We start from the raw sequence: 26,885 nt of genomic DNA on the forward strand, positions 1-26,885 counted from the left end.
TCTGTGCCCACTGGTCCTAGGCTCTCTCAGTAGTAGAAGCATCCTCTCCATGTCCACTGTATCTGAGCTTTTCAATAGTTGATAGGTTTCAATGAGATCCCTCCTCATTCTTGTAAACTCCAGTGAGTACAGGCTCAGAGCCATCTAATTCTCATCAAATGTTGACCAGTTAACCCTTTCATTCCTGGAGTCATTCTCATGAACCTCTTCTGGACTCTCTCCAATGCCTAGACAATCTTACTTTGATAATAGGCCCAAAACTGCTCACAATACTCCAGCTGTGGTCTGATCAATGCTGTATAATGCATCAGCATCACATCCTTACTTTTATATTATAGATCTCTTGAAATGAATGCTAACATTGCATTTGCTTTCCACACCACCAACTCAACCTGCAAGTTAACCATTAAAGAATCCTGCACAAGGACTCCCAAGTCTCTTTGCAAGCTAATGGAGTGTCAGCTTTCATAAGTTGAGGGATAGAGTTTAAGAGTTGCGGGGTAATGATACAGTTCTATAAAAGTGTGGTTAGGCCACACTTGGAGTACTTGGAGTTCTGATCGCCTCACTATAGGAAGGATGTGGAAGCATTGGAAAGGGTACAGAGGAGATTTACCAGGATGCTGCCTGGTTTAGAGAGTATGGATTATGATCAGAGATTAAGGGAGCTAGGGTTTAATGCTCTGGAGAGAAGGAGGATGAGAGGAGACATAATAGAGGTATACAAGATATTAAGAGGAATAGATAGAGTGGACAGCCAGCGCCTCTTCCCCGGGGCACCACAGCTCAATACAAGAGGATATGGCTTTAAGGTAAGGGGAGGGAAGTTCAAGGGGGATATTAGAGGAAGGTTTTTTACTCAGAGAGTGGTTGGTGTGTGGAATGCACTGCCTGAGTCAGTGGTGAAGGCAGATACACTAGTGAAATTTAAGAGACTACAGACAGGTATATGGAGGAATTTAAGGTGGGGAGGGGGTTAAATGGAAGGAAGGGTTTAAGGGTTGGCACAACATTGTGGGCCGAAGGGCCTGTACTGTGCTGTATTGTTCTAAGTTCTCTTTCCAATTTTTGAATTTTCTCCGTTTAGAAAATAGTCTACCCCTTTATTACTTCACCAAAGCGCATGACCAGACACTTCCCTACACTATATTCCGTCACTTCTTTGCCCAATCACTCAATCTGTTTAAGACCTTCTGTAGACTCCCTGCTTCCTGAACACTATCTGCCCCTCCACCTATCTTTGTATCAACTGAAACCTCAGCCACAAACCCTCCAATTGCGTCGTCAAATCGTTGATATACAACGTGAAAAGAAGGGTTCCCAGCACCAGTCCCTGTAGAACAGCACTAGTCACCGGCAGCCAAACAAAAACAGCTACTTCTATTTCCATTCTTTGCCTCCTTCCAGTCAGCTAATCTTCAATGTTCAAAGTAACTTTTATTATCAAAGCACATACAGTGCCTTTAAAAAGTATTCACCCCACTCCCGAAAGTTTCATGTTTTATTCCTTTACAACATTGAATCACAATGGATTTAATTTGGCTTTTTTTGACACTGATCAACAGAAAAAGCCACTATCGTTACAAAGTGAAAACTTATCTCTACAAAATTATCTAAACTGATAACAAGTATAAAATACAAAATAATTGATTGCATAAGTATTAACCCCCCCCCCCCCCCCCCGTTAATATGACACACCAGATAAGTACTGGTGCAGCCAATTGGTATTAGAAGTCTCATCATAATAAGTTAAATGAACTGGACATTTGATACATCCTTTAATTGTGAACAAGTCTGGCGACCCTTTATTCAATATTTTCACATGATTTAATTTATTTTTATTTATTTATTTTTCTTTATTCTCTTTGGGGAAAATCCTTATCCATGAAGGTTTGAAGATGACTGGAAGGATGTGTTTTTTTTCTCTCTCTTTTTTCTAACTTTATCCTCAATTGGACTGCCCAATCTTTCTTTTTCTTTCCTTTTTTTCTCTTTCTTTTTTTTTTGTTTCAGTTTAGTTAGTGGGTTTTTTTTCCTTATCAATAAAATTTCCAATCTTTTTTTATGATTGTTATGAGGAATTGTAGTTTTTTGACCATTGTATATATAACAGCACAATATTTTACTTATTTGATTTTGATATTATATACTTTTTTTTACTATTGCTGTTCATATGTCTTTCATATTATCTACTTGTTAAACTCCTCTTCCGATTTGTACATTCTTTATTTGGAAATCAATAAAAAATATTGAAAAATGAAATAATAAGTTAAATGGAGATCTGTTTTTGGAGACCTGTGTGCAGTCAAGGTGTTTCAATTGATTGCAGTAAAATTACACTGATACCTGGAAGATCCAGCTGCTGGTGAGTCAGTATTCTGGCAAAAGCTACATAATGAAGACGAAAGAACACTCCAAGCAACTCTGTGATAAGGTTATCGAAAAGCACAAGTCAGGAGATGGATACAAAAAAGTTTCCAAGTCACTGAGTATTCCTTGGAGTAAAGTCAATCATCATGAAAGAATATGACACAGCTGTAAATCTGCCTAGAGCAGACTGTTCTTGAAAACTGAGTGATCGTGCAAGAAGGGGACTAGTGAGGGAGGCCACCAAGAGACCTATGGCAATTCTGGAGGAGATACAAGCGTCAGTGGCTGAGATGGGACAGAATGCGCATACAACTACTGCCCGGGCACTTCACCAGCTGCAGCTTTATGGGAGAGTGGTAAAGATAAAGCCACTGTTGGAAAAAATCTCACATGGAATCTCAGCTCGAGTTTGCCAGAAGGCATGTGGGAGACTAAGTCAGCTGGAAGAAGGTTCTATGGTCTGATGAAACCAAAATTGAGCTTTTCGACCATCAGGTAAACGTAAACCATACACTGCACATCATCAAATGCACAAAATCTCTACCGTGAAGCATCATGCTGCGGGGATATTTCACTGCAACAGGTCCTGGAAGGCTGTGAAGCTAGAGGGTAAAATGAATGCAGCAAAATACAGGGAAATCAAGGAGGAAAACCTGGTGCAGTCTGCAAGAGAACTGTGACTTGGAAAAAGACTTATTTTCCAGCAAGACAATAACCAGGCAAGCATAAAGCCAAAGTTACATCGTAATGGATTGGAAACAACAAAGTTAATGTCCTGGAGTGGCTAAGTCAGACTCCTGACCTCAATCCAATTAAGAATTTGTGACTGGTCTTGAAAAGGGCTGTTCACCTATGATCTCATTGCAATCTGACAGAACTTGAGCAGTTTTGTAAAGAAGAATTAAGAAAAATTTCAGCATCCTGATATGAAAAGCTGATAGAGACCTAGACACACAGACTCAAGGCTGTAATTGCTGCCAAAGGTGTGTGTACTAAAAGGGATGAGTAATTATGCAATCAATTATTTGTGTTTAATAATTGTAACAAATTTACACCAATTTGTAAAAATTTGCTTTCACTTTGACACGAGTCTTTGCTATTGATCAGTGTCAAAAAAGGCAAATTAAATCCACTGTGCTTCAATGTTGTAAAACAATAAAACATGAAAACTTCCAAGGGAGCTGTAAACTCTTTATAGGCACTGTAAATGTCACCAAATACAACCCTGAGATTCATTTTCTTGTAGGCATGCTCAGTTATCTATAGAATAATAACCATATCAGAATCAATGAAACTGCTGAACGGAGGCATTCAACCAGAGTGCAGTAGACAACAAATTGTGCAAATACAAAAAGAATTAAATAATAATGATGAATAAATAAGCAATAAATATCAAGAAAATGAGATGAAGAGTCCTTGAAAGTGAGTCTATTGGCTATAACATTTCAAAGATGGGGCAAATGAAGTTGTGAAGTTATTCCGTTTAGTTCGAGAGCCTGATGATGAGGGGTAATAACTGTTCCTGAATCTGGTGTGAGTCCCAAGGCTCCTGAACCTTCTTCCTGGTAGCAGCAGCAAGAAGAGAGCAGTCTTGTGTAGTGGGGGTCCTTGATAATGGATGCCGCTTTTCTGCGATGGCATTTCATGTAGATGGTGGGGAACACTTTACTCATGATGGACTGGGCTATATCCATGACTTTTTGCAAGATTTTCCATTCAAGGGCAATGTTTTTTTTCTACACCGGGCTATGACACAGCCAGTCAATATACAAACGTTGTGTGTAGCTCTATAGAAGTTTGTCAAAGTTTCCAATGCTGTGCCAAGTTTCTGCAATATCCTAAGGAAGTGAAGGAACTTGCTGTGCTTTCTTCGTAATTGCACTTGTGTGCTGGCCCAGGACAGGTCCTCCAAAGTAACAAAACCTAGGGTATTTAAATTTGCTGACCCTCTCCACCTCTGATCTAAACTAGCTCATGGGCCTCTGGTTTCCTTCTCCTGATGTTTATAACCAGCTCCTTGCTCTTGCTGACAACGAGTAAGAGGTTGTTGTTATGACACCACTCAGCCGGATTTCTAGCTATAATGCTGGTATCGTTTTTCAGTTCCCCATTCTGGTTCCTCTATCATGCCTTCTGACTCCTCCTCCCTCTTTCCTTTCTCCCATGGTCAACTGTCCTCTCCTATCAGATTGCTTCTTCAACCCTTTATTTCTTCCTCCTATTACCTCCCAGTTTCTTACCTTGTCCCCATCTCCTATCATCCCTCTCACCTGGTCTCACCTGTCACTTGCCAACTTGTACCCCTTCCCGTCCTTATTCTGGCTCCCGGAGTGCTGGTATTGGGTGTTGTTCCCCTCAATCCAAGCGTGCCGTCGTTGGAGCTGTAAAGGACCGCCACGCCAGAATGGGAACGGAAAGTGGAATTGAAATGGGTGACTGCCCGAAAATCCCGCCCTCTCCTGGCGGATGGAGCAAAGGTACCCGGCGAAGCAGCACCCTGCTCAATCTATGTCGCTTCTCCCCAAGGTAGAGGCAAGCACACCAGGAGCACCCTGGCAGGCTTGCAGCTGATTGGCTGTTTCACTTGGAAGGACAGATCGAGGCCATGAATGGTGTTGAGGGAGGAGGCGTATTACTTGCCCTGCTTGCAGTGACAAGTGCCAGGAGGGAGATCGGTGGCGAGGGATGCGTAGGCAAGGAAGTCACATGGAGATCAGTCCCTGCGGAAGATGTTCTTAGTGGTGGGATATCACTAGTGGATGTTCAACCAACAAGCACCGGCAAAAAAGTGTGAGGCTGACGGAGTGGAAATGGAGTGAGCTGGGGGATGTGGGGTTAAAGCAGTAAACTGTCATAGGTGGATGACCTCAGTGGTGCTAATTCAACCAGACACGCCACGGTGATCTGTTTTACCAGCCAGTGGTGGGCAAAGTCCCCAGTGGAAGTCTCTTTATGCAGAGGTCCTTCCCTTGTACATTGGGGACCTGGGGTGGAAGGACCGCGCAGTGCCATGCAACAGATTGTTAAACCAGTTCACTGACACTCGTCTAGCTGTCCATCCTGCGGGCGGGAGGAGCCAGTGACCACGGTCCTTGCCCCTGACGGGGTACCTGAAGAGGTTGCCTCTCAGGCTTCGACTGCACATCAGCCCACGCTCCTGACACGCCCCCGGGACGGAGGAGAGCAGGTTGCTCGGGAGATCTACTGATGGGCATGTTCCTGGGCCTGGCCAAGCCGGCCATTCATGGGTCCGGGCAGCAAGCAGTAGAGGGCTCTGGCCAAACCAACTGCCTGCCCCTCTGCTGGGGTTACACTCGTGCCCAGGGGGACAGAGAGAGGGGGGCACCGCAGGATTTCTGGGAACAGTACCTGCCCACCAAGGAACTAAGCATTTTTTAGATAGTAGTAACCATATTTTAATTCGAAATCGAGTCTCGTGATTCCCTAATGTTTGTATTTTGTTTGTGGATAAGTCTTTGTAGTATTGAATTTTAAAAATTACCACTTGTTCCAATACTTACACGTTTAGCAAGTACCTAAAAAAAATCCACCACTATTAAACATTTGCTTTTATTTTAAAGAACAATAAATATGTTTTCCAAGCTCACATTATTTGGATATGCGACTATGCAGCCATAGAACAAAGTATGGCCCCAGTAAGTACATAGTACCCAAACTACTGTGTATCATCACATAGCGACACATTGTTCACAACCCAATGTGTGGCAGAGACACGGGTTAATCAGGAGTGCCATTCACATTGGCTACTTGATACAGGTGACCTACAGTAACCCTGCAATGACCCCCTCCCACCCCCCTCCCCAGCTACGTGATGAGTGAAGGTCAATACCGAGGGTTTCAAGAGGAGATACTTGGTGGTGGGAGAGAGGTGAGGGGTGCCAGAGTTCGCTTTGCTCCCAACCCGCCTCTGTCACTTGTGGGAAAGGGCCCTATGTATCCCGGGCAACACACGCACCATGCTGGAGGAACTCGGGCGCCGTGCACAGAGGAGAATAAACGAGACCCTTCATCGTTTCCAGCATCTGCAGAATCTCTTGTGCGGGATGTGTCCAACTTTTTAAAGTGGGAACCTTCCAACCTCAAGAGAGAGTGCCCATGCTGAGAGAGGAGCGTTCCTTCTCCTGTTCCCACCCCCCCATCTCTGGTGCCCACCCTCCTTGCACATCTGCCTCCAAACCGAGTATTTGTATCCTAACTCAGACGACTACCACCAACCACTACCCTCTGGACCTTCCCAAAAAACTTAAACCGCCTGGTCCCCTCTAATCCAGCCCTCCTTCCTTCAAGCGGCTCTCTCATACCCGAAAGGAAAGCATCGGAAAACAGGCTCCCTGCTTCTCCCTCCCACCCCACAAAACTTGCTCAGCAGGGAGGGCCAAGCAAACAACAGCAGATACAAGAATGTTAAAAAAAAATACAATCAGAAAAGTTCAGCCAGAGTCAGTGGTAAAAATATATTCAGTGCAATTCTTTAGCTTGGATCAGTCGGTCGTCAACACGAAAGCATAAATGAGATCGCAAGCAACAGGTCACTTCAGCCAGTTTTGCATTCCCAACTTAATGGAATGCTTCAGCATTTGCCAAGTCCTACGCAGAGCAGTGATCACTTCCCCAGACCTCACCATACAGATAGATGAATTCAATCCCTTATTTATACTTTGCTTTCAGTGAGCGACAATGCCATTCAGCCCAACTTGTCCATGCTGGCCCTCAGAGAGGTCTCATTCCCCCCCCCCCCCACCACTCCCCACCCCTCCCAATCAGAGTGGGTCTGGATGTGGGGAGGAGTTCTTGCACACCTCACAGTCTCCAACAGGCTGTCATTTGCCATTAACCCTAGAAGGGTTAAGGGAACATTAAAGCAGCCTTCAGTTGTCCATGATGTTGGTCCCTGTGGTTATCCAGCTGTGGCCTGTGGAGCAGGCTTCTGTGGCTTAGCAAGTCCCACAAGGGAAACGATAACCATTAACATTCCTTCCAAAACACAGACCGCTCACTTTCCAGCACCTCAGTCTGCGGGCAGCGAGTCCGTTTCTCAGTTCCGGGGCGAGGGGGTGGTCAATGGTAAGGAGAGTTGGCAGCAGCACGTGACGTAAAGTAAAGCCTGGGGGTGGTGCATGCTGGGAACATCAGATGCAGCATGAAGCAGGACTTGCTCAAAGGAAGTCCTTGGCAAGTTATCTTGCGCTCTGCAATAGAAAGAGTCAGCATTACAGTACAGGAGGTTCATCAGAAGAACTGGTCCCAGTTTCTAAAACCCTTCCCCACCTCCAGCTTTCTCTGTTGTCCAATTCCCTTGTTGAATTAGGTTTCAGTTTAATATAAAACCCTGGTTAGACCACACTTGGAGTACCGCCCGCATCCAGCTCTGGTCGCCTCATTAGAGAAAGGAAGTGGAGTCTTTAGACAGGATGTAGAGGAGATTTACCAGGCTACTGCCTGGATTACAGAGCTTGTCTTGTGAGGAAAGGCTGAGCAAGCTAGGGCTTTTATCTTTGTAGTGAACAGGTGACCTGATAGAGGTGTACAAGGTAAGAAGCACGGATCGAGCGGATAGCCAGAGTGTTTTTCTCCCCAGGGCGGCAATGCCTAATACACAAGGGCATAGTTATAAGATTATTGGAAGGGGACGTCAGAGGTAAGTTTTTTTTAAGAACACAGAGTGATGGAGGCATGGAATAAGCTGTCAGGGTGATGGTAAAGGCAAATACTTGAGGGCATTTCAGAAATTTTTTGATAAGACACATGGATGAAAGAGAACTGGAGGGCTATGTACAGTTGAAGTCAGAAGTTTACACACACCTTAGCCAAATACATTTAAACTCAGTTTTTCACAATTCCTGACATTTAATGCTGGAAAACATTCCCTGTCTTAGGTCAGTTAGGATCACTGCTTTATTTTAAGAATGTGAAATGTCAGAATAATAGAGAGAATAACCATATAATTACAGCACTGAAACAGGCCATCTCAGCCTTTCTAGTCCGTGCCGAACGCTTACTCTCACTTAGTCCCACCGACCTGCACTCAGCCCATAACCCTCCATTCCTTTCCTGTCCATATACCTATCCAATTTTTTAAAAAATATATGATTTAAATGATTTATTTCAGCTTTTATTTCTTTCATCACTTTCCCTGTGGGTTAGAAGTTTACACACACTTTGTTAGTACTTGGTAGCATTGCCTTTAAATTGTTTAACTTGGGTCAAACGTTTTGGGTAGCATTCCACAAGCTTCTCACAGTAAGTTGCTGGAATTTTGTTCCATTCCTGCAGACAGAACGGGTGTAACTGAGTCAGATTTGTAAGCCTCCTCGCTTGCTCGCACACGCTTTCTCAGTTCTTCCCAGGAATGTCAGGAATTGAGAAAAACTGAGTTTAAATGTATTTGGTGTTTGTAAACTTCTGACCTCAACTGTAGGATGGAAGGATTAAATTGATCTTCGAGTAGGTTAAAAGGTCGGCACAATATCATGGGTTGAAAGGCCTGTACTGTGCTGTAGTGTTCTATGTTCTTACTATCAGTGTGTTCTAAATGTCAACCGCTCGCTGCACAAATTCTCCCACCTCAACTTCGCAACCACAACTTTAAGTAGGTTACCAGAACATCAAGTCCGCGATTGGGGAAAAAAAGCAAGCTGCGCTCTCTTTGTGCAGCTTTCTACACAGCCTTACAAAACATTTACCCAGACCTTAGATCCAAAGACCCAGACTTAATCCTGACCTCAGGAACATGCATAGACTGTACGCACACAGCAGACCCTTCAGCCCACAATGTTGTGCTGACTCTTTAACCTACTCCAAGATCAATCCTACCCTTCCCTCTTACATTACCCACCACTCGTGCTGATACAATTGTATTTCTATGTTATATTGTCCGCCCTGTCGTACATACTAGTTATTATAAATTACTATAAATTGCACATTTAGAAGGAGATGTAACGTAAAGATTTTATTTATGTATATGATGGATATAAGTAATAATGTCAATTCAATTCTTCTTTCACCTATGTGCCTATCTGAGATTTTCTTAAGTGTTGCTAATGTACTCTAGCTGCCTCTACCAGCACCCCAGGCAGCCCCTTCCACGTACCCACCACTCTGTGTAAAAAAAAATCTACCTTTAACATCTCCCCTACAGAATTGTGTACAGTTCTGGTCACCGAATTACAGGAAAGATGTCAACAAAATAGAGAGAGTACTGAGGAGATTTACTAGAATGTTACCTGGTTACCTAAGTTACAGAGAAAGATTGAACAAGTTAGGTCTTTATTCTTTGGAGTGTGTAGAAGGTTGAGGGGGGACTTGATAGAGGTATTTAAAATTATGAGGGGGATAGATAGAGTTAACGTGGATAAGCTTTTTCCACTGAGAGTAGGGGAGATTCAAACAGGAGGACATGAGTTGAGAGTTAGGGGCAGAAGTTCAGGGGTAACACGAGGGGGAATTTCTTTACTCAGATTTCCACTGAGAGTAGGGGAGATTCAAACAAGAGGACATGAGTTGAGAGTTAGGGGCAGAAGTTTAGGGGTAACACGAGGGGGAATTTCTTTACTCAGAGAGTGGTAGCTGTGTGGAATGAGCTTCCAGTAGAAGTGGTAGAGGCAGGTTCGATATTGTCATTCAAAGCAAAATTGGATAGGTATATGGACAGGAAAGGAATGGAGGGTTATGGGCTGAGTGCAGGCCAGTGGGACTAGGTGAGAATAAGCGTTTGGCACAGACTAGAAGGGCCGAGATGGCCTGTTTCCATGCTGTAATTGTTATATGGTTATATCGGGCCAAAATCCTTCATTAGCCATTTCCTGTGAAAAAATCTCTGGCTACCCACTCGATGTTTGCCTCTTATCTTTTACTCCTCTACCAAGTCCTCCTTCACGCTAAAGAGAAAATCCCCAGCTCACTTAACCTATCTCAGCTCTCTAATCCAGGCAGCATTCTGGTAAATCCCCTCTATACCCTCTCTAAAGCTGCCACACCCTTCCTATATTGAGGTGACCAGAAATGAGGAAAGTATTCCCACGTGTGGTCTAAAACGGGCTTTGCAGAACAGCATGGAGATTGCAAATTCTCCCTGTGACTCTCCAGGTTCCTCCCACAACCCAAAGTCGGTGGGGGGGGGGGGGGCTAGTAGGTTAACAGGCTCCTGTAATTTACCCCTAAAAATAAAAGGAATCAAGGGGATGAAGATGGACATGGGCGGGGGGGATGTTTCAGGGATACCAGGAGATGAGAGTGGCAATGAAACTCATAGGATTGCACCTCTAGGAAACAGTATGGACCTGACGGGCCAAAAGGCCTCTTTCTATGCCATTGAGAGTGTTAAATAATACTGATTCATTTGCATAAATATCTGGCTCTGATCCATCATCCTTTAACAATGCCTCTTTTCATTCCCTATTTAACGCCCCACTTGGCCAAACACAGGGAGCCTTCTCGCTGTGGACAGAACTATCTCATTCTACAATCACAAGGTAAACAATTACATGAGAGAAAGATGGCAAAGGGGCATCAGATCCAGTCGTCGGCTTCATTGCCAACATGGATTAAATCCTAGCCACCAAGGGCTGCTGGCTGCAAGAGAATGGAAACTATTGGCAAAACCCCTTCCTGCTTTCCAGCCTTCCTTTCATTGTTAAAATGGTCACAGATAACATTAACAAATTGCATACCATCAGACCGACTCAGCGGCCCATGATGCAGCTGACAGGAAGATGATTAAGTCTTCAACTGGCCACTTTACAGCTCAAAAATAAACAATCTGCTCAAGGACCTTGAGGCAGCATCAATGGGGAGGGGGGCAGTGGTGGGAGAAGGGAATTGTCATCATTTCAGGTCAAAACCCTGCATCAAAGAAGCTGCAGCAGATTGCTTTTTGCTTTATATCCCAATGTCTTCAGTCTCTGGAGTGAGATAACTAACTTAACCCCCTCTGTCCTGAACCATCTTTCATTTGCCCCAGAACATAGAACACCACAGCATAATACAGTCCCTTCAGCCCACAATGTTGTGTGCCCTTCTCGAAAAGCTTCTCCATCCTTCCTATAATGAGCCGGCTAGAGCTGAACACAATACGCCAAGCGTGGTCCAACCAGGGTTGTGTGGAGCGGCAAAATTCCCTAAAGGCTCTTGAACTCAATCCCTTGACTAATGAAAGCCAACACACTGATTTGTCTTTTTAACCACCCTCTCAACTTGTGCAGCAATACTGAGGGAATATGGACGTGGACCCCAAGATCTCTCTGTTCCTCCACACTGCTAAGGATCCTGCCATTACCATTTATTCTGCCTTTAAATTCGACCTCCCAAAGGGAATCACCTCACGCTTCTCTGGGTTGAACTCCCATCTCCACTTCAGCAATTTAACGCCCCCCCCCCACCGAATCTTCATGGAGCCCTTCTCCCCTACAGATCTCTCCTGCGCTACCTGTCACCTTAAAGTATCCCCTTTACTCCAGATCTGATGCCCCTACTCTTCCATGCTGAGTTCAGCTCTGCTTGCCTCATTATCGGAAGGACGTGGAAGCTTTAGAGAGGGCAGGGGGCATCAGGTCATCGGGGGAACCATTCAGCCCCGGGCTACCCCACCACTGCGGCATCACCGTCTGGTTCCAGGATGCTGCCTGAAGCACAGGGCACAAGGAAGAGCTCGGTGTGGCCTCCCGTACATCGGTAAGTCCCGACGTGAATCGGGAGACCACTTCGCCGAATACCTACGCTCTGTCCATCAGAACAAGCCACCCATTTTAATTTCACTCCCATTCCCATTTGTCCATCCATGGCCTCCTCCACTGTTGGGACGGAGGAACGACACCTTATATCCTGTTTGGGCAGCCTCCAACCTGATGACATGAGCATCGACTTCTCAAACTTCCGGCGGCGTCCCCCAAACCCCCCTTCTTTTCCCGTACCCTTCTCCCTCTCCCACCGTTCAACTTCCCAGCTCTTTACTTTATCCCTCCCCCTGTCACCTGTCACCTGGTGGTTCTCCCTCCACTACCCCCCACCCCACTTTAAAATCTACGCTCTTTTTTCTCTCTCCAGTCCTGCCAAAGGGTTTCAGCCCAAAACGCCGACTGTACTCTTTACCACAGATGCTGAGTTCCTCCAGCGTTTTGCGTGTGTTGCTCGGACTTCCAGCCTCTGCAGATTTTCTCATGTTCTTGGAGCTCAGGGATGGGCTGAGCAAGCTGGGGCTTTTCTCTTTGGAGTGAAGGAGGATGAGCGGTGACTTGATAGAGGTGTATAAGATCAGAGGCTTGCGGTATAGATCGAATGAACAAACAGAAACCTTTCCATTGGGTGGAACTGGCTAATATGAGGGAGCATGATTTTAAGGTGATTGGAGGAATATCAAAGGAAGGAGCATTTTTAACATACACACAGAAAGTGCGGTCGCATGGGATGCGCTGTTAGGGGTGTTAGTAGAGGCAAGTTAAGAAACTCAGGCACTGGATGAAAGGAAAATGGAGAGCCTTGTAGGAGGAAAGGGTTAGACTGGTCTTAGGGTTAGGGTTAGGGTTAGGACAACATCCTGGCCCAAAGAGCCTGATCTGTGCTGATCTATCTACTCTTCTCCACAGACGCTGGCCGACCGGAAAACCTCGAATCCAACTCACGTCTGTATTTCGTGTCATCGCCTCCTTGGCCTCTGTGTCCACATCTCCTGCTGCTCCACATCGACCGATGACAACGGCTCCATCTCAGTTAACTGCCCCAGGGCCTACGCAACACGCAAAGAAAGAAAGGGCTTTATTTAAGTGGGATTACACGCAGGAAATCATCCTAACCCATCAGATACTAACAGGTAGAAAGAAATGGAGACCATTCGGCCCAGAACTACCCCACCATAACAGCATCACCGTCTGGTATGGGGCAGTGGTGGGGGGGGGGGGGTTGGAACTACACACCATCAAAAAAAAGCTGCAGAAAGTTGTGAATTCAGTCAGCTCCGTCATTGGCACCAGCCTCCCCAGCATCCAGAACATCTTCAAGGAGCGATGACTCAAAAAGGTGCTGTCCATCATTAAGGACCCCCACCACCCAGGACTTGCCCTGTTCTCGTTGCTACCAGCAGGAAGGAGGTACACTTCCTGAAGACTCACACTCAATAATTCAGGAACACCTTCTTTCCCTTCGCCATCTGATTTCTGAATGGACAATGAACGCTATCTCACTACCTTTTTTTTAAAAAACTTTCTCTTTCTCACACTACCTATTTAACTTAGATGCACTTATTTACTGTAACTTACCATTTTTATTATTATGCAGTGCACTTCACTGCTGCCGCAAAGCGACAAATTTCACGACATATGCGGGTGACATTAAACCTGATTCCGATTCAATTTGATCTTGGTCATCTATACCTCTGTCCTCTTTACAACTTGGGTCCTACGTCAATTTAATTGCTCCTTAGTTTATCACAAGACGCAGACATCACAGGTCTTGCCAGCTACTGCTGCCCATCCCTGATCGTCCCCAAACTCTAAAGTCATCCACATTGATGGGCTTCGAGACACAGGAGGATTTACTGCCATTACTGAAATAGATGGGTTTTTAAACAATAGTATATAAAACAGTACAGCCCCTTCAGCCTCTGATGTTGTGCCGACTTTTTAATCTACTCCAAATTCAATCTAACCCTTTTCTCCCACATACCCCTCCATTTTTCTTTCATCCCCATTCCCATTTAAGAGTCTCTTAAACTTCACTAATCTGCCTCTAGCATCACCTGGGCAGCATGTTCCACTCACCAACACCCTCTGTGTAAAAAAAAAGCTGACCACTGAGATCCTCCCATACTTTCCTCCAATCACCTTAACATTATACCCTCTCATATTAGCCATTTCTGCCCTGGGGAAAAAGTCTCTGCCTATCCACTCTCTCTCTGCCTCTTTATCATCTTGTGGCCAGGTGGTTAAGGTGTTGGTCTAGTGATCTGAAGGTTGCCAGTTCAAGCCTCAGCTGAGGCAGCGTGTTGTGTCCTTGAGCAAGGCACTTAAACCACACATTGCTCTGCGACGACACCGGTGCCAAGCTGTATTGGCCCTAAAGCCCTTCCCTTGGACAACATCGGTGGCGTGGAGAGGGGAGATTTGCAGAATGGGCAACTACCGGTCTCCCATACAACCTTGCCCAGTCTTGGACCCTGGAAACTTACCAAGGCGCAAATCCATGGTCTCTCGAGACTAACGGATGCCTATATCATCTTATACACCTCTATCAAGTCCCCTCTCATCCTTCACTCCAAAGGTCCAAAGAGAAAATCCCCAGCTCGCTCAATCTATGCTTACAAGACATACTCTCTCATCCAGTAATCTGTTAAATCACCTGTGCACCCTCTCCAAAGCTTTCACATCCTTCCTATAATGAGGTGACTAGAACCCAATAGTCTAGTAGTTTCAAGTCACTGAGACCAACTTTATTTAATTATTTCAATTTAAATGGATTAATCCAAATTCATTCTCAGTTTTAGAACTTTTTTTTATTGATTCCAGCTTCCAAGGTGTACAAACAGGTAAATTATTGTCATATGAACTGAGGTATAGTGATAAAACTTTACTTTGCATGCTATCCATACGGAATGAATTGTTACACAGTGCATTGCAGTCGTAAAAGGGAATGCAGTAACAGAATGCAGAATAAGGTTCAAAGTCATTATGAGGTAGATTGTGAGATCATGAGGGGCATAGATAAGGAAATGCGGACTTTATCCCTCAGGGAAAGGGAATCGTAGACTGGGGGGGGAGGTGGGGGTGGCATAGGTTTAAGGTGAACAGGAGAGGTTTAATGAGAACCTGAGAGGCAACTTTCACAGAGAGGGTGGTCTGTATATGTAATAAACTTTCAGAGCAAGTGATTGAGCAGGTACCTTAACAAGATTTGAACATTATTTGGACAGGTGCATGGGCAGAAAAGGTTCAGAACAGGGGTTCCCAACCTTTTTGATGCTATGGACCAATACCATTACACAAGGGGTCTGTAGACCCCAGGTTGGGAGCCCCTGGTTTAGAGGAATATGGAGAAAATGGGATTAGTGTAGATGACCATCTTGATAGCAATAACAAGTGTTGCTGAAGGGCCTGTTTTAATGCTGTATGACTATCAGTTTTGTGGGGGAGTGATTGCCAGATATTCTCCCCTTGACTGATGTTGTGAATGGCTTGGATAGAGAGAATGCAGAGAGGATATTTCAAATAGGAGAATCTAGGACCAGGGGGCACAGCCTCAGAATAGAAAGGTGTCCCTTTAGGGCAGAGATCAGAAGAAATTTTTTTGGCCAGATGTGTGGTGAATCTGTGGACTTCATTGCCACAGACAGCTGTGGAGGCCAGGTCACTGGGTATACATTACTGTGCAAAGTTCTTAGGCACATGTACATAGTTAGGGTACTGTATTAATTTTATTGCACTGTACAGCTGCTGCAAAAATTAAACACATTTCATGACATATGTGAGTGATGATAAACCAAATTCTGATTTGGGTCTCTCTTGTGGATTGAGAGTGAGGAGGGGGCGGGGAGGGGGCAGGGATGGGGGGGGAATCATGGTTGGGAAGAGGAGAGAGAGGGAGTGGGAAACATTCTAAAATGATCAACAAAAGAGTTGTTTGGAATCAAATAACCTTGCCCAGGTGTCTCAGCACTGGGTGTGTCTGCAGTCACACCACACACCTCATTCTCTGCCACCTACCCCAGGCCCTATATAGATAGATAAGTATAGACTTAAGACTTTTGCATAGTACCGTATTTAAAGTGGATAGTTTCTTGATTAGTTATGGAGAAGGCAGGAGAAGTGGATTGAGAGGGAAAATGGAATCAACCATGATTGAATATAGTAGACTCAAGGGAATGAATGGGTTAATAGTACGCCTATGTCTTCTGGTCTATGGTGAATGCAAGCTGGAACTGCAACAACAAGGAATTGACACTAGCTTCACCCATCTCACGAGGCCTCAACTTACCTGCCTTTGTTTCCTTCTCACTAAACATCTGAGCAGAATCACGTTGGCGACCACACTGAACACAAAGACGACGGTCACTATCCGTGACATCAGTGAGCGGTTGGCACTAGTTTGGCACATTTTCGTGGCCATCGCCACGCCTCCATTATCAATGGTCAGAGACGTTGGGCTGAAATTGCCTTGGTAATCTACGGCGGGTTGGCTAATGTTGACTGGACTGGTTTCGGTTCCATTGACTATGCTGGTATTGGCTGACGGTGAAAGCGGGTAACTTTTATTGTGTAACACATTGGTGGTCAAGGAGAGAGGTGCATTGGTTGTATTGCCATTGGCTGTTGCTGGATACATCTGACTCCCATTGGCTAAGCTGCCATTTCTTAAGGATGGGACTACGTTGCTTCCATTGGTTAGGAAGGTTGGAGGTGTACTGGCCAATGGTGATTGCAGGTTCATTGCACTGCTCAGAGATGTTGGCACATCAGTGGTTGTTGGAGTGTGACTGGCTCCGCTGGAGGATATTCCCAGTAGCTCCTCCGATGTTGTTGTAACTTGCCCTAAAATATGAGGGATTTAAAGAAGGAACCAATTTGTAAAGAAGAATGCTGGAGGTTTACCTACAGTCATGCTGAGATTCCACTGCGCCTCATTCCAACTTCACTTACACATGAGAAGTGGGAAAGGCCGAAGTCCATCACTCAGCCCAAAGTGTCCACCACCCCCCAACACCCCATAGTGACTAACTTGCTTCACCAGTTCAAGAGCTAGCACAGGCACAATGGGGCTGAATGGCCTTCTGCAGTTGTTGTAAAACACACAAATTTCCCAGACAGTGGAAAGGAAGATCAAGTTGCTGTGACTACAGTTTCTAACAAGACTGTAAGGTGGCCGCCAACACAAGAATCGTGAAACACAAGGCTGCACTTACCTGGCGTACAGGTGTACAAGACACACTTAGTGAGATTGCATTTCTCTCTGTTTAAACGGTCACTAAAAGAATTCAGGCTCTGCTTCAAATTCTGGAGAAGATGCGTGGAGTTCCATCGCTTAACTTCACAGTTGAAGGATTCCTATATGTTTAATACAGAAGGGGAAGCAATATAAAGTAAGTGATTTAGTGGTTAATGCTCTCACCTCTGACACACTACTCCAAAGAACTAAACACACTGTTTAAACTGGGATTCCCAGTGCACTTCTGAAAGAGGGCTGTATTGTCAACCAGATGCACAAAACAACAGACTTCACTGTAGTATGTTAGGGGCAATAAAGCTGATTCTGATTCTGAAGAGTGCAAGGGCACCAGGGAGTGAGCCAGTTCTCCCCACCATCCAGGGAAAGAAGCAATGCCTTGGGGAGGTGGTGTCCATCATTAGGGACCCCCACCATCTGGGGGTCAATCTCTCCTCGTTGGTGTCAAGAGACAGGAGGTACAGGAGCCTCTCAATCCCTTTGCACCTCTGGCAACGCATGGGGGCAGCTCGAAACTATGGTCACTCGGCAAGGACTGAATGCCCATTGGTCCCTCTTGACCACGGCTTAGATGATGCCTCAGTCTACTGCGAGTTAGCAGCTTCCAGATGCGAGGTCATAGATGTATGTCTAACTTCCCTGGGCGAGACCAGCATCATCAGCTGCTGTGTTGTCTGACGTGGGCAATCTTGGCTTTGACCGTGGTTGGTCTTGGCAAGTACCGAAATGGATTGCCACTGACTCCTTCTGGGCTGGGAAGGGTGACCCCCCCCCTGGAGTGACTTGCCAGGGATGGTGGTGGAGGCTGAAACATTAGGGGTATTTAAGAGCCTCTTGGACAGGCACATGGATGAAAGAAAAATGGAGGGTTATGGGGTAATGTGGGTTTAGTACTGTTTTTTTTAAGGATTATATGGAGGGCGGAAGGGCCTGTACTGTGCCGTAGTGTTCTATGGTTCTATCTAGTGGCTTCATGGGACCGTGTTCAGAGGGCTAAGCAGGTGCTTACCCCTTGCCCTAGGGTGACTTGCAGGCTAGCAAAAGGAAGGAGGGCCGTGCACCTCCTTTGGTAGAGCCGTACCTCCATCCCACTGCCTCCACTGTTCTCGTGAAGGTGAGGCCACCTCTGCTATAACGGGCAGACTAAGTGGTCAGTGCAACAGGACAGGGCACGAGGCAAAGAAGGAAGGTGGGTGGAGGACTGCACAAATAACTCCCTGCCCCAAAGCAAAACGCTCACCTCCACTGGGCAGTCACCTAGGAATCCTATTTGCCTTGTGACAGCCAAGGCTAGTTCTCGGAGTGGGTCCACGGAATTCTGAATTAAGTGCTCTATGGACCTGTTCAGTGACAGCATGGTCTGAAGATCCGAACAGCAACCGTCCTGCGAAAAGGAACGTCAAAAGGCTAAGCTCAGCTCGGAAGGAAAAGTTATCACATCGTACTGCAAAGCACTCGCACCTCAGTAAAAAGATGCTCCAGAACTGAGATTCCCAGTTGTAACGGAGCTGATAAGGAGGCGTTTCCACCTTTTCGGAATGAGGGGCATTTCAACAGCTGGATAAGCTGGGGCATTTTTGCCAGGCATGGTGGCATGGCGGTTAGCTAACTCTTTATAGCACAAGCGATTGGGGTTCAATTCCCATCACTGAGTGTCAGGAGACCTTGAGACACGGGAAAAGATTAGCCTCTTTAGCCCACTGAGCCCATCATGGCTGATTACTTTCGACCCCATTCTCCTGCCTTCTCCCCATAACCTTTGACACCCTGACTAATCAAGAACCATCAACTTCCACTTTAAATGTATCCGGTGACTAGAGTGATCATGGAGTAGATTAAAAGGTCGAATCTGTGCTGTGCTGTAATATTCTATAAGATTTCATAACGTTGGGAAGAAGCTCTTTCACTTGCACCAGAAGGCAGTTGCCACGCCCAACCTCCAAAACGCAGTGGTTTAAGATCAGGAGGAAGGGCCTAAGTGGGGAGACAGTACGAGGAAGAATTCGCTTTCACCCAGAGGTGAAATGTAGAGTGTATGCAACTGTTTTCATCATTCTCACTTATGTTTTGTCAACTGTAAAAGCAACTTCAGCCAAAGTGGAACAAACCCTCCGACTTTAAATGTCGCAATGCATCCTTGTTACCCAATTTTCCAATTCCGTTTGGCAGGGGCGCATTTATAGAACCGGTCAGCAGAGAACAGTGTTTCAATGTAAAGAATAGCAAAGGCAAATTTACCCCCGAGAACGCACAGCCTGAGAAAGCAATGCTGACGTAACATTGACGGATCTGGTCAAGTGACAGAAGGTTAAGGAAGACTGAATCACTGCAGATGGTCAGCATTGACGCGGGTGAGTCGATTAACCCGGTGGCGGTGTGCAACTACAGCTTCAAACTACAAAAGCATCCATTTGATATTCTGGCCAGTTACATATTGTGCGTTCAATTTAACGTTAGTGTCAGATTTATGCAGCACATTATGACTCATCAATAAATCACTTCATACCTCCTGCAACAAACAGTAGGTGTTTGGCCAAACCACAATTACACCAAACAGTTGATCAAGAATGAAACTTTCTTTTGCTAGAAGTGAATTTGCTGGGATTAGGCCTCACATGACTTCCCCTTCTTGCCAAAGTATAGAACATTTCAAGCAACAGAGCACCACATACCTTGTATATAGCAAGCACTCCTAGGTCAGATGCATTGTTAACGGAATCAGTGACAATATAAGAAATTTGTCAGGGTTCCAGATCGGAGGGTAAAGCAGTTAGTGACGGAAGGCACCACCCACTCGGGACATTTTCTTTTCTCCCTCTTCCCAAAAGTCCGAACTCACGTACCACCAGCCTCAGGGACCACTTCAGACTGTTATCAGACTATTGAATGGTTCCCTCCTACGATAAGACGAACCCTCGACCTCACAATAATCGCTGTGACCTTGCACCTCATCGTCTGCCTGCGCTGCATTTTCTCTGTAAGCGTGACACTTTATTCTGCAGTCTGTCACTGGTCTCCCTCTGCTCGAAGATGCCCTTGATGTACTGATCTATTTGGATGGCATGCAAAATAAAGTTTTTCCACTGTGCCTATAAACCAATTTGATACCAGAATACAGCAGCAGACGAGTTCCCTATCCAACCTTGCCAACCGGACAAAAAGAGGAGCACCTTTAGTAACAGCCTGATTCCACCAAGGTGCATCACTGAATGTCACAGGAGATCCTTTCCCCCTGTGGCTTTAAGACTCTACAACTCCTCCTCCTTAGGTATACAAGTATATGCCTTCAATGCAAATCTCTATTTGCTTTTTAATGCACATTTTATATTTTTTTTCATACCTCAATGCTTATATTTTGTATTTTAAAGTTTATATTCCTGACTGGGCAACATTGCAACAACAACTTCCTTTGGGATAAATAAAGTTTTATTTTATCTTAGTGTGACACCCTGGGAAAGGTTTCACTGCGAACATAATGGTCTTTCTGCAGAAGTTACGGTTAAAGATAACAGGTGCTTTGAGATGCAAGCCGTCCAATCAGGGGAGCGCCCGACACCGGTGTGGGCTGGGGTCCTTTTCTGGCGGGAGATGAAGAGAGGAGATGCAGGAGAGAACCGCCCCCAGGATTCCACCCGACACCGGTGTGGGCTGGGGTCGTTTTCTGTCGGGAGATGAAGAGAGAAGACGCAGGAGAGAACCATCCCCAGGTTTCCACCTGAGGGGAGGGAGTGCAGCAAGGTGCCGAGTTCTACTGATGATTGGTGAATATATCTTTGAGCTTCAACTGGTGCACATTTGACTGTTTAATTATAATGGGCCCATTTTGTTTTTATTTCTTTCTTTTAGTAATTCTTTAATTAAGGAAACGGGGGGGGGGGGGGCATTTTCTTATGATCTCTATCAAGTGTCCTTCCAATCTACCCCAGCAAGTTGTAACTTACCATTCCTGTCATGTCCTGCAGGAAGACTGTGAGATTGTAGTCAGTGGGAAGGTTGTCTCTCTGCAAAGACAAACAGGGAAATAAAAGATTTCAACATGGTCTTTAGACCTTAAGTAGTGTTTTTACTTTTGGATACAGCATGGTATCAGGCCTAATTAGCCCACACCAACCCTTTTACATCCATGAGACCAAATAACCTACTAACCCATATGCCTTTGGAATGCAGGAGGATGGTAGGGTACCCAAAGGAAATCCACACTGTCTCAGGAGACGGTACAAACTGCTTACAGACAGCGGCGGGAATTGAACCCAGGTCAATGGCGCTACAAGTGCTATGCTAACCTCTCTACTTCTGTGCCACTGTGTCATCCCAGATGAAAAACATATATATTCCAGCAGTCCTGATGAAGGGTCTCAGCCTGAAACATCAGTCACTTATTCCCCTCCGTAGATATGCCAGAGCTGCTGAGTTCCTTTAGCTTTTTGTGTGTGTTATACCTGCCGCCCTTTAACCTCTTTCATGGATCACCTTTAACTAGCCGAATAAAAAAAGCGGAGACTCCCAGAAGCCCTGGCTGCATCACACCCTGATACGGGGCAATTGCAATGCACGGGAACAGCAGAGGCTGCAGGGAGTCGCAGGCGCAGCCTGGTCCATCATGTTGCACGTCCTCCCCACCGCTGACAGCATTTAGAGGAGGGGCTGCCTCAAGAAGGGAGCATCTACCATCAAGGACCCCCATGCCCTCTTCTCAGTGGGATATAGGTAGAAGGAGGTGAATGAAGAAGGGGCTGGAGGGCAGATGGAGATGGGTGAAAAGGGGTTTGGAGTGGGCAGATGGAGACAGAGAGTGGAAGGTGAAGGTTTTTTAAAAAATTGTTAATATTAATTTCTGTGCTACGTGTACTGTGTTTTGCACCTTGATCCCAGAGAAACGTTGTTTCATTTAGCTGTATACATGCACACAGTTGAATGAAAATAAACTTGAACTTGAATTAAGGTTTCTGGGGGAAAAGCAGGTAGATGAAGATGAGTCAATAGCAATAAGCGGTGGAGCCATGGGTCAGCCTTGATCATACCGAATCAAAGAGATCAGGGCCAAAGCCAGACAGCTGACTCCTGCTCCAATCTCGTCTGTTCTGATGCGTCACTTCATAATCAAGTTAACCTTCCTCTCCAACATCCAACACCACCACCTCCCCCCAACAACGCACAATGCAGCACCAACTCACCAGACTCTCAATACTCGGAGTGTAACTGGTAACAGGATTAAAGCCTTCAAAGTTACAGGCGTCATTTCTCCCCGTTAAAAATACAAATAGAAAGAAAGTCGCCTAGGAAGAGAAAGTAAAGTTTGTTAAGGGTTTTCTGCTGAGGTCCTCCAGCATTTTGTGAGCTGGTGTCTTGTCCAGCACATAATTCTCTATAACTTCTGCCATCTCCAATGGGATCCCACCACCAAGTACGTCTTTCCCTGCCCACCTTTCCGCTTTCCTCAGGGATCACTCCCTACGTGACTCTCTTGCCCATTTGTTCCTCCCCACCGATCTCCTTCCTGGCACTTAAAACCTTACAAGCTGAACAAGTGCTACACCTGCCCCTACACCTCTTCCCTCACTACCACTCAGGGCCCCAAACAGTCCTTGCCATAAGGCGACACTTCACTTGCAAGTCCGTTGGGGTCAAGAACTGTATCCGATGCTCCCAGCATGACTTCTGGTATATCAGCGAGGCCCAATGTAGATCAGGTGACTGCTTCGCCAAGCACCAACAACAGAAAAACCGGGATCTCCGGGTGGCCATTCATTTCAGTTCTACTTCCCATATCCATTCTGACCGTCACAATGAGGCCACACTCGGACTGGAGGAGCAACACCTCATATTCTGTCTGGGAACCCTCCAACCTAATGGCATGAACAATGATTTCTTGGGCTTCCAAAAATTGCCCCCTCCCTTCACCATTCCCCATCCACACTCCCATCTCCATCATCTCCTGGTGCCCCTCTCCCTTCCCTTTCTTCCATGACCTGTCCTCTCCAATCAGATATCCTCTTCTCCAGCCCTTTATCTCTTTCACCAATCAACTTCCTAGCTCTTTCCTTCACCTCTCCCCCTCGTCCGGTTTCCTCTATCGCCTGCCGCCCTGTACTTCTTTCTCCCCTCCCCCCACCTTCTTGTTCTGACTTCTCATCTCATTTTCCCAGTCCTAACGAAGGGTCTCAGCCCGAAACATCGACTGCTTACTCCTCAGCTGCCTAGCCTGCTGAGTTCCTCCCACATTTTGCGTGCGTGTTACTCTGATTTCCAGCACCTGCGGGTTTTTATCTTCTTCGTTCAGAGAGCCACACTGCAGTACTGGCTGCTGGGGCTCCGAAGTCGGTCGACTCACCACAGACACCAGCTCCGCTCATGGAGAGTGCCACAAACACCCCAGCGATTTTTGCTGAAGATTTGATATGTCATCGAAGGCACTAGCAAATCTCTATCGATGGAGAGCCTTCGAGATGATTGCATCCCCATCCAGTATGGAGGCTCAAACAAAGCTGCGGACAGTTGTAAATTCAGCCAGCTTCATCACTGACACTAGCCTCCTCACCATCCAGCACATTTTCAAAAGGCAATGCTTCGAAAAGGCGGAATCCATCATTGAAGACCCTCACCATCCAGGACAAACCCTCTTCTCATTGCTACCATCGGGGGCCTGAAGACCCACACTCAATGTTTTAGGAACAGCTTCCCCCCACCCCCCCCCCCCACCACCATCAGATTTCTGAACCCAGGAGCACCACCTCCCTATGTTGCCCTCTTATTGAGCTACTTAGCTTTTTAAATACACTGTAAAATTTACAAGAAGAATAGTTATGTATTGAAGTATACTGCTGCTGCAAAACAGTTAGTTTTACAGCATGCAGAAACCTGATTCTGTTCACTGTACGGTCTGATTTATATTCCGTGTGTTATCTGTGCCTACTGCCAGTGACGCTACCCATACCTCACTACAAGATGCCTGCGGCAATAAATGCCTCATCTCATGGAATTCGACCATCCTCTCTCTCTCTCACCTGGCTCCCTACCTACCTGCCACTTCACAACCAGCCATCCAGAATGGGTGGAGGTTAAAACTGCAATGACATGAGGCTGTTCAGTTCATTGAGCCGCGCTGACTCCCAGGCCAGCAATTGCATTCTTGTTAGTCCATAAACATTATAGACACTAATTATCTCGCTGGCCCATGCCAAACTGGTGTTCTGCGTAGTCCCAGAAGCTCCTCCCATCAATGTACCTACCCAAACTTCCCCTAAATCTTGAAACCAAGCCTGCATCCACTGCTTCTGCGGCAGTTTGTTGCACACTATCACCACCCTCTGCATGAAGAAGTTCCCCCTCAGGATGCCCTTAAATATTTCGCCTGTCACCCGTAACCTATGACCTCTTGTTCTATTCTCATCCAGGCTCAGTAAAAAAGCCTGCTTACATTCATCCTATCTGTACCTCCCCATTTCGTATCAAACATCCCTCATTCTCTACGGCCCAGGGAATAAAGTCCGAACCGACTCAACCAACTCAGGCCCCCAAGTCCCGGCAACATCCTTGTAAATCTTCTCTTTTCATTTTAGAATCTTTTTATTGATATATAATCTTCTACAGCTATAAAATGATACAAAACTGTAACAAGTTGATATACATACAATTAATAAAGCTGAAAAAACTTATCAATAAAGGATAATATGATAATGAAAAAAAATTTTTATAAAGGAGGAAAAAAGGGAAACCCAACTTACTAAAAAAAAACCCACTAACTACAAGAGAAAGAAGAAAAAGAGAAAAAACCCATTAGTAATCTACAATTCTCTACACTCTTTCAATCTTATTGGCATCTATCCTGTGGGTATTGGTAGCCAGAAGTGCACATTATACTCCAAGTTGTCCTCACCAACACCTTATACTCATATTTTTTTCCTTAAGGTTGTCATAACCAGAGGGGGAATTAGTGGGGATGAGCTCCCACTACCAATTAAATCTCCCAAAGGAGCGTGTCCCAAATAGCCTCGGACAACCAAGTCCAGCTCCTGGGCTTCATGCGTGGCCTAGCTGCTAAGACCAATAGAATCGTCTCTACTGTCGGGAGAAGGGGCAGAGGCGGGTTACTGGCGCCTTAAAACTAGCGGTCACCGTGAGCAGATGGGACTCATTAGCTGTAGTTGGCAGTTTATTTAGAAGGAAAACTCTGATCTCAAACCTCCACCACTTTGTGGCTATATCCACTCACGGGGAAAGCTCCCGGAGTAATCCGGAGCTGGATTTTTACTTAAGTATTTTTTATTTTATATTTACTGTAATTCACAGACCTTTTTCCCCAAATTATCACGTATTGCATTGTACTGCTGCCAAAAAGTCTTACATCGAGTTCAATGCCGACTGGCAGCTCCTGCGAAGCCAATGCTGGCCTTTGCTGTTCCTTTAGATTTATCAGTTGTATGGAGAGGAGATGACTGCTTCGTGGGTCACAACCCAGGCTTGTACATCTACTCCATAGGCGGCAGGACACAAAATTCTTCCCCTCTGCCATCCGATTCCTAAATATACATTGAAGCTTTGGACACTACCTCACTTTTTAAAAAAAATATACAGTATTTCTGTTTTTGCACATTTTTAAAATCTATTCAATATACGTAATCGATTTTCTTGTTTATTATTATGTTTTATTTATTTTTTTCTCTCCCGTTCTGCTAGATTATATATTGCATTGAACTGCTGCTGCTAAGTTAACAAATTTCACATCACATGCCGGTGATAATAAACCTGATTCGGATTCATGATCAATCTCAGCAAGTGGAGTGCCTAGGTGACAATATATAATAATTTTTAGATGTAAAAATATAGCATAAATAAAAAGGATCTAGTGCTTTCCCAACATATATGACAAATAAACACTTAACAGGCTTCCAGCTGGGTACAGATATCGATTATAACTGATGTTTCGATGGCAGAGTTTGTCGTCGAAAGGTCGGTTATAATCGATACCCGCACCCGGCTGGAAGCCCAAGAAGAGTTTATTTGTATAAACAGTTTGATATTGTATTAATCAATCCTACTCTCCTAGTTCCTTTGCCTCTACACTTGCCAGCCAGTAGCTCTCTCGAACATCAGAATCAGAATCACGTTTAACATCACTGGCATCTTGCGTGAAACTTGTTAACTTTGGGGCAAAGTATGATGCAATACATGATAATTTTGGGGGAGAGTCTGTGAATTACAATAAGTATGTATATTAAACAGTTAAATTAAATAAGTAGTGCTTACACAGAAGTTAAGAAAAAAAATAGTGAGGCAGTGAGTTCAATGTCTATCAGAGATTGTATGGCAGAGGGGAAGAAGCTGTTCTTGAATCGTTGAGTGTGTGCCTTCCTGATGGTAGCAATGAGAAGACGCAACGTCCTGGGTGGTGGGCATGTCAACCTTTTGTTATTTTTAACATTAACCAGCATTAAGAGGTGATTTATTGGCCAGTTAACCCATCAATGCACACGCCGTTGGGATGTGAAGATGTGGAAGGAAATCGAAGCACCGAGGGGACACCCACGTGGTCACAGGGAGAACGTACAGCCTCTGCTGAGTGGAACCCG

At 45.4% G+C, this 26,885-nt stretch overlaps 1 protein-coding gene across 3 annotated transcripts in view; it reads right to left on the reverse strand.

The window, feature by feature from the left end:
* Nucleotides 1-5,924: 5,924 nt before the first annotated feature.
* Nucleotides 5,925-26,885, reverse strand: part of LOC132383139 (uncharacterized) — a 38,175-nt gene continuing 17,214 nt past the window's right edge. For all 3 annotated transcript variants that reach the window (XM_059953975.1, XM_059953977.1, XM_059953976.1), the window contains 7 exons: nt 22,491-22,592; nt 21,258-21,317; nt 18,557-18,700; nt 17,276-17,417; nt 16,351-16,904; nt 13,008-13,111; nt 5,925-7,580 (listed from right to left, as the gene is read on the reverse strand). In XM_059953975.1, the coding sequence (XP_059809958.1) occupies nt 13,022-13,111; nt 16,351-16,904; nt 17,276-17,417; nt 18,557-18,700; nt 21,258-21,317; nt 22,491-22,592 (1,092 nt within the window). In that variant the 3' untranslated portion in view covers nt 5,925-7,580; nt 13,008-13,021. The remainder of the gene's footprint in view (nt 7,581-13,007; nt 13,112-16,350; nt 16,905-17,275; nt 17,418-18,556; nt 18,701-21,257; nt 21,318-22,490; nt 22,593-26,885) is intronic.

Source organism: Hypanus sabinus, chromosome 29 (genome assembly GCF_030144855.1).
Source record: "Hypanus sabinus isolate sHypSab1 chromosome 29, sHypSab1.hap1, whole genome shotgun sequence".
Lineage (NCBI taxonomy): Eukaryota > Metazoa > Chordata > Chondrichthyes > Myliobatiformes > Dasyatidae > Hypanus > Hypanus sabinus.